General features: G+C 49.0%; 1 protein-coding gene across 1 annotated transcript; it reads left to right on the plus strand.

Annotated features, from left to right (window-relative positions):
• The first annotated feature begins 6,869 nt into the window (after positions 1-6,869).
• LOC136488044 (E3 ubiquitin-protein ligase CIP8-like) lies at positions 6,870-7,556 on the plus strand. The gene has a single exon (XM_066485097.1). The coding sequence runs from the start codon at positions 6,870-6,872 to the stop codon at positions 7,554-7,556; it is 687 nt and encodes a 228-aa protein (XP_066341194.1).
• The last annotated feature ends 920 nt before the right edge of the window (positions 7,557-8,476 follow it).

Raw genomic sequence — 8,476 nt, forward strand, 5'->3', positions numbered from 1 at the left:
CACTCCCGAAACTACTGACGAAGCCACCTCAGGGACACCCCACTGCTGCGCCGTTTCTTGCCAGCCTCAACTGCCGCTAGGGGACGTCCCAAGAAGTGCTCAACCCGCTGCTGCCATCCTTCAGACTCTGTGTCTCCTGTCACTGGGAATCCTCAGATTTTGACTCCAAGGATCATGGCAACGTCCTCGAGAGTGACCGTCATCTCCCCGCACGGTAGGTGAAAGCTGTGTGTCTCCGGACACCACCGATCTATCAATGCCGTCAGCGCCGCTGGGTTGAAAGGTGGCATGCCTCAACGACAAACATGAGCAACGGTAGCAAGGTTCGCCAGCTTCAGGAGGGGCGTGTACCTCTCATCGTAGACCATGGTCGTAGAGGCCTCATGTGTCATTGGCCTCAGCACATTCAAAACCTGCAAAAAAAGACAAGCATGAAAAAGTATTAGTTCATGTCACTTTATAAAGAGCATGGACTATAGAGCAAAAGATGAACAATGCACTGTTTCATACGAATTATTGAATATACCTCTCCGTTCTCGATCCTCCGAGCCCGGTGGTGCTCATCGAACCTTAGGATCAAGAAGGGGGAACCGATCCATCCTGCAACATAAGGAATGCCAAAGCATTAGTATAAGTTAAAGCATGTATATGTGGTACGAAGTAACATAACAATAAAAAAACAAAAGTAAACCAATGCACTATTACACAAAGCAATTCAAGTAGCTAGCTTGGTGGATACCTATTGTCTAAGTAGTTCAGGACATTTTCTCTTATTGTGGCCCGTCTTATGGCAACCAGAGCAATGACTCTTTTGGGTGTCCTCTACAAAATGTGTCCCAACCTTACTCGTGGTTGATCTACCTTTCGTGGCTCAGGTCCATGTCCATCCTGAACCGCTTTCCGCCGCCTAGGTCCTCTACTCTTCCAGAGTAAACCAAGATCAGCCACATACTTGGGGCCATCATAAGTAGGCCATTGACTCTCATCAATAAATGGACTCGAACTGAGGATTCCTAGGTGCTCATTAGGTTCCTCAAAGAGAACTCCAGTGGCCATACGGGGAGGGACCTCAGTGTCAACACGTCTAAGGCGATAGGCTATAATCATGTGGGAGCAAGGCCTATGGTATATGGTCGGTTTTCCATACGTACACTTGTTCTCATTGATCACTACTTTATGTTTTCGAGCACCCCGGTCTTCACCACCAATGTTAGTTCCACCACCCTCTAGAATCTCATATCCATGGTTGATCGGATCGAAACATGAACCCTTCTATCGTTTAGACTTTTTCTTTGAGAAAGCTAGTTCCTGAGATGCTAAAAGTGGCCAAGCTTTGCCTGCTGTCCATAGAGACCTCGCATGCTTCTTCCTCGAAACTGAACCAAGCATTCAACTTGTAGAAGGTGAATGAGGCAATAGCAGTCACAGGCAGACCACGACAACCTCTTAGAAGTCTATTGAACATCTCTACCATGTTACTAGTCATGAAGCCCCATCTCCAACCTCCGGTGTCATATGCAAGTGACCACTTATCCTTCAACGCCATCAACTCGCTCAAGAATTGCCTGCCATCAACATTTGTGGCTAACTTCAGGGCATCTAGCTTGTCTTTGAATAATTGAACCTCTTGCTGCCTGCAAACCTCCTCAAATAATTTGAAGTTATCCTTTGTGTGATCACGCCTTATAAGATTCTGAGCAAGGTGTCTAGTGCACCACCGGTGATGTATTTGGCCGTAACCAGGAATCTCTTGTTCTACGGCATTCAGAATGCCAGCATGCTTATCGGATATCACACAAACATCACGTCCCAGACCAATTACCACTTGTCTTACTAGCCTGAGAAACCAACACCAACTATCCGTGTCCTCCTTCTGAACAATCGCAAAGGCCAATGGCACAAGCTGGTCTTCTGCATCTGTCCCAATACAAACAAGCATTGTGCCTTCAAATTTCCCTGTAAGAAAGGTCCCGTCAATTGAGACGACGGGCCTGCAATGCTTGAATGCTTCGATGCTCTGCCCGAACGCCCAAAAGGCCCTTCCAAATACCTGGCTACCATTCCTTGTTTCACCCTTCTTAGGTAAATACTTGAAGTGCATCCTAGGATTTACAACCCTCATTGCGTTCAACATTACAGGGAGGCGCTCATAAGCTTCTTCCCAATTTCCAAATATTATTTCCAGTGCACGCTGCTTTGCCCTCCATGCTTTTCCATACTTGACATAGTAATTGTACCGTTGGAAGATGATCTCAACCAACGCGGACACCGTAATGGTTGGCATATGCTTCACCACGGGGCATAACTGCCTTGCAATGAACCTAGAATTGAGCTGCAGATGGTTCTCTTCTGCCTCAGCAGTGGCACAAACATGTGGTTGCTTCATTGAGGTAATCTTCCATTTGCCTGCCTTTGTCTTCCTAGCACATACTCTCCAACCACATTGTTGTTCTTCACAAGCAACAGTGTACCTCTTCTCCTTGAATGAATTGATGACCCTAAAAGGTCGGTTGTGTACAATGGAGTACTCTTGCAACCATGTTTTCAACTCATCCATGGTAGCAAACAATATGCCCTTCCAGTATGATGAGGCAACCGCTAACATTAGGCACTGATGTATCACTTGGCCCACCATCAGCTACTGCCCTGTGACCATGGCTAAGGTTCCTCGAAATCACCAACTAGTGGATCTCTCCAAGGCAAGACCCTAGACAATATCTCTATTTCCCTAAAATTGAGACGACCAACAGGGCGAATCGTCATCAGAGTCTTCGGCTATGTCCTCTACGAAGAATTCATCATCTCCAAGCTATCTCCATGTCAAAACGGTTCGTAGCCCTAGCATCACCAAAGTCTTCTTCACCACTAAGATCATCTTCGTCGCTAAGATCATCCTCAATAGAAAAGTCTCCGCTAGCGTCGTCCAAACTTTCTTCCACATCACCAATTACATAATCATCATCCTCTTCATCACTATCATGATTGCCCTCACCATCGGCAACTGCATTCTCCTCCTCATCTCCACCGCCCTCAAACCAACCTCCATCACGCTCGAGCGATCCAAACACTTCACCACCACCGTAGCCTAGTTGCGTGACAAGTATTTCTTCTTCAGACAAAGGACCATAACCTATGTGAGCGGGGGAAGATGTGCATGCTTCGAAGTTATTATTTCCTAAGCCGGACTCCTTAGTTACTACTAAATCCAAAGATCGCACTTCTGAGGCCAATACAACTGCCTTGTAATCATTCCATTCAGACTCGCTTGTAATTTTGAGCAACCGCTTGATCCGAGGACCCTTCGACGACCCAACATCTATGACACCTTCAAACTGAACATGCACGTCTCCTTCATTCGAGCCTAACTTAACCTTCACTCGCTCCACTAACTGGGTCAAAGATGGTGTTTCAGAAAAAATCAACAACTCCTCACACATGTCCAGAAATTCCAAACTATCATCTTTTGTCCTAACAATACGGCCTCCATGATGCAACCTCACTAATTTATCCATCTATAGCCATCACACAACAAGTAGTGTCACATATCAATATATCATGCGAGTTTCAATCCAATAAGTAGAAACTAAAATATATCATTTCATCTTTTTCAACCCCAACAACATAATCATTTCTAGTCATAAAAATTTGAAATCTAATGACCAACAAATAACTAAAATACATACTAACCCTAATGACCAACAAATAACTAACCCTAATGACACCTACAATAAACAAAGAACCCTAATGACCAAAATAACTAGAAATCAAACTAACCTAACATGTTCAGCACATAAAACAGTTAAACAACAATGCACTCAATCAACCTAAGCCATACATTTTGCAAATGCAAATACACATATACCAAAACACCATACACCCATGATTCCACATGATTAGAGACAATGCAAGCACATCTACGCGGATAGATTGGAGGAGGGGAGGGACCATTACCTCGAGGAAGCTTCGGGAGACGAGATCCGGGCACCTAGGGTCGCATTTGGGGGTTAGGGTTTTGTGGGGGCCATGGGGGGAGACGAACAGAGAGCCGACGCTTTCAGAATGGAGGGAGGAAGAAGAAGGGGGCCACGGCGCGCTTCAAGAGTCCAGACCTTGGCGTTGAGTCGGGCCGCGCCGAGTCTGGTGGCTCGGCGTTAAGTGACCCCGCACCGAGCTATTGGGCCACGAAGCGTTGTTGGGCCACCTGGGCCGCGCGCCGGATGGTGCCAATAGCTCGGCGTGTAGTCCCACCGCGCTGAGGTTGGGCCTGTGGCATTGGCTGACACAACACCGACGTGTCGGACCCCATGCGCCACCGTGTCGCCGTCGACCGGGGTCGTCCGTGACGTGGCAAGACCTCGGTGTCGTGTCAGTCGACGCCGACCCTCATACATTGGCATCATGTTCTAAGACGCCTAAAAAATGGTCTATTTTCAGCAAACGTTTTGGCATAGGTCCTTTTGTAAAAAATGTTTTCAAAAGGGACCAAAATGCAAAAATTTCACGGCGAGTGTTGGCTCCCGTTGCATACTGGCACGCATGGCACCATGGGCACAGCTGCATCGGCCTCTGCTGGTTGCATGCTGACGCAGCTCAGAGGGGAAGAGCTGTCATATACTCTGTCCTAAAAATAATGTGGTTTGAGGGCTGGGTGTACATACCAAGGACAAGGGAAAAGACCCTGGTGCCCCTATCTTCTACTACTCTCTCCTTGGTCCTGCTGACCTGCTCGGTACTCTGGCGCTCCGCGCTCCTCCCTGTTCTCGATCTAGATCCGCGCTTGCCTCCGGTCCCCTCAGCGTCGAGTGGGAGGCCGTGGCGAACCGCCGGTCTGCTCCGTGTCGAGCGCCGCAAGGGAGCCTGCTCCGTCCTGGTCTCTTCGACGACGCGAGCGAAGGGGGCCGCCGGCGGGGGTAGGAGGTGCAGAGGAGGCAGTGGTCGTATTTCCCGACACCCGTGACCCCTTCGCGTCGAGCGCCATGGATTGGGCCAGGCCAGATCTTGGTCACCAAGCCAAGCAGATCATCTCCATGCCGATGAAGGAGAAGAAGGGGGAGGTAGCACCGACAGAGGAGAAGAGGATGCGGCACCGGTGGAGGAGCAGAGGATCTCGGGGCCAGATCTTTGCTTCCACACCGGCGAAGGGGAAGACAATGGCTAGTAGAGGAGAAGAGGAGGGGGTGCTGGCTGGATGTCGGCCGCTTGTAGCTAGATCTTGGCCATCCTTAGCCTCGCCGGCGGAGGAGGAGGGGAGGGTGGTGCCGGTGCAGGAGAAGCGGTGGGCGGCTCTGGTGGAGTCAAGGAGAGAGAGGATGCCGAGATGACAATGCGAGGGGGACGAGCGGATGGCCAGCCTAGCCTAGTGGGTGGGGTTGTAGGGCTAGAACGACACTCTTTTCTGGGACACACTCCGAGTGCTAGAACAACACTCTTTCTGGGACAGAGGAAGTATAGTAGTATGCATAATACAATGTGAGTTACGGTTGTCGAGAACAGCTCTAGGCCTAGAATCTGGTCATCTGGTGGATGCACCGGAACAACCGCTACTTTCTGGCTTCGGCTTGAGCCGTTTATAACTGTTTTTTAGTAAAATAGAAAGGAGACGAAACGGTTTTGGACGAGGCGGAGGAGATGTAGCTCCTCTAAAACGGATCCAACTTCTCAAAGGAGCTCTTAGGGAGAAACCCAACCAAACAAGGCCTAAACCTAGAAAGGCACTACTACTACTCTTTAACTTCCATAACTGCAAATTGAGGTCGTACTTGTTAATCGGCCCACACAAGATATAAATTACATTATTTGCGATAAAACACATACATGGTTACAAACTATGCACCTAACATATGGGCCCACATGTCATCCCTCTTTCATCTCCTGCTCACTCCTTCCTATGCGGCCCACATGTCGTTGCTCTCTATCATATCCTTCCCACTCCCTCCCATGCGGTCGTGCCTATATTAAGGCCTATTTGGTGCCGCTCTGGATCCGGTTCTGATGGCCTTCCCACTCCCTCCCATGCGGTCGTGCCTATATTAAGGCCCTGTTTGGTGTCGCTCTGGCTCCGGTTCCGAGCTCTGGCACCAGAGCCAGAAGAGCAACACCAAACATGTCCGTGAGGAGAAGCACTTTCAGGTGTCCAGTAGAGGAGCCAGAGCCATTTTTGCCATGCGGACATTGAGCCACATTCTGGTGCTCCGGTCTCTCAGCTCCATCTATGGAGCAGCGCACGAGAAGCTATGCAAAATGACTTATAAGACAATGCTTCCTGACCTTATTCGAGGAAAATACACATAACACTATACAACAAGGTCCTACCAGAGTGTGAATTTGTCGACGCCAAGAGCTAAGGGCGATGAGCCCGACCCACCCATAGCCAAGCTCAGTAGGATATACTATATATGGATACATAATTTTGTTAGTCTATATTATATGGAAATATAATTTATATTGAAACTATTTTTTTTGATAATGTAGAAGTTTATTTTTACATAGAAGTTGGACTTAGTACCAGTAACGAAGGGTCCAAGGGAGAAACTTTGAGGCACATGACCTGGGCAAAGGCCCACCTAATGGTCGTTGGTGGGCTCATCTTGGGCAAAGGCATATACGGCCCATTACAGAACTCGGAAGCACTATTCGCTCGGAATCGTATACACAACTGCTGCGCTATGGTTCTAAATCCTGATCTAACCGAGTCCGAGTGGCCCGCGAACTGGACACCGACTCGACCAGTACCTGCAGCTAACTAGGGCACCGCACAGGAGATATTAAGCATCCAACGCCCTCCGTCCATCCATCCATCCGTCCCTCCGTCCTAGGTTGAGGTTTGCGCTGTTCTCCACCAGCCCTAGCAGCTGGCCGCTGACGAAGCCATGGACATGGCCCTGACCGCTGACGAAGCCATGGAGATGGAGCGCTTTCAGACCTTCACCATCGACAATGGGGTGGATTTGGCGCAGTCCGCTGACGGCTCTTTGATCTGGCTTCCTCAGCTTCTATCCGAGCAGCACAATTTGGAAGAAGAAGAAGATGAAGCGGCAGAGTTTTTCGACCGAGCCAGCGACGACGATTGCCAAGACGACGACGACGACGACGGCGGCGTGGCGTACCAGTCTGACCGGGAGTTTGGTTACCCAACCGAGGAGACCGTTCAGGGTCAGGGCAACAACTACATCAACACTGTGGTGATTCTCAATCTCCTGGCACAGCAGCTGGAGGTCGATTTCGAAACTGTCCTACATGATCTTGTCTTCGGAGATGGAGCGTATTACGACGGCGGCGGCGCCGGGCTACTAGGTGAGTTCGTCGTCCCCGCGTCCGACGCGGCGGTCGCCGGCCTCGAGAAGCAAGCCTTCCACGCCACGGCGGAAGGGTGCGGCGTCACAGGGTGTGCGATCTGCTTGGAGGAATTCGAGGACGGCGAGGAGGTCACCGTCATGCCGTGCTCCCGCGGGCACGAGTTCCACCCCGGGTGCATCACCGAGTGGTTGGGGCAGAGCAACACGTGCCCTCTCTGCCGCCACGCTCTGCCTACAGACGTTGACGATGACGACCCTTAATTCCTAAGGTTTTGCACTGTTCGTTTGTCGAAGATGCGGCGTCGCATATAATTCTCGATCGAGTCTTGCGAATTCTATGAACAGTTCGTGCTTGAGCAAATGAACCCAAGTGCAGTGGCACCTGGCACTGCGACATTGCAGACGGCAGCTCTGACCTGCTTTTTCGTCCACAAAGCGCAAAGAGACTTACCAGAGGTAGCTACGAGGGCGACTCGCAGCACAAATTAGATCGATCTGTTTAGGGCATCAAGCTGGCCGGAAGGGGGATGAAAAACCTCTGGGGCAAGCATAAAATATGTAATTATGTAACTTCTTCTAGGTTATGTATAATGTTGGTTCTTAAGTTCTTTAGCCTGTACGTGCATGCAACCCTTTGTATTACGGGAAGTACTGATAGTAGTAGTCATTTTAGAAAAGCGTGAAGTTTTCCATCCTCACATGAGTTCACAACACTGAATTTTAATTCTTAATATCATGCAAACAGGAAAAATATCACCAAAACCATATCACTACTAAAAAATATTTTCACAACATAACATTTTCATCACTTATGAAAATATATCGTCGCCCGGTTTGTAACAGAACTGGTGGTGAAAATGAATTTTTATTACCACCATTGGATCGTGACATGAGCCATTGGTGAAAATGGCCCATGACCCATAAAAGCAACATCGGCCACATGACACTCCATGCCTCTTCGCAATTGCACACTCCCTCTCTCTTCCTCCACAACAGTGGCGGAGCATGAAGTCAATTTTTTTTTTGCATGTGTGTGGGGAGCATTTTTTTTTCGCTACCATGCCTAGGCATGTATTTCATTAAGTGAAAGTAGAAAACATTACAAGGCAGTCAGCAGTAACCAGGCGGTTACCGACGCAACTACCCAAAACAACTGAAAGAAGGAAAACAAAGCCTAATAC

The sequence above is a fragment of the Miscanthus floridulus genome, chromosome 10 (assembly GCF_019320115.1).
Source record: "Miscanthus floridulus cultivar M001 chromosome 10, ASM1932011v1, whole genome shotgun sequence".
NCBI lineage: Eukaryota > Viridiplantae > Streptophyta > Magnoliopsida > Poales > Poaceae > Miscanthus > Miscanthus floridulus.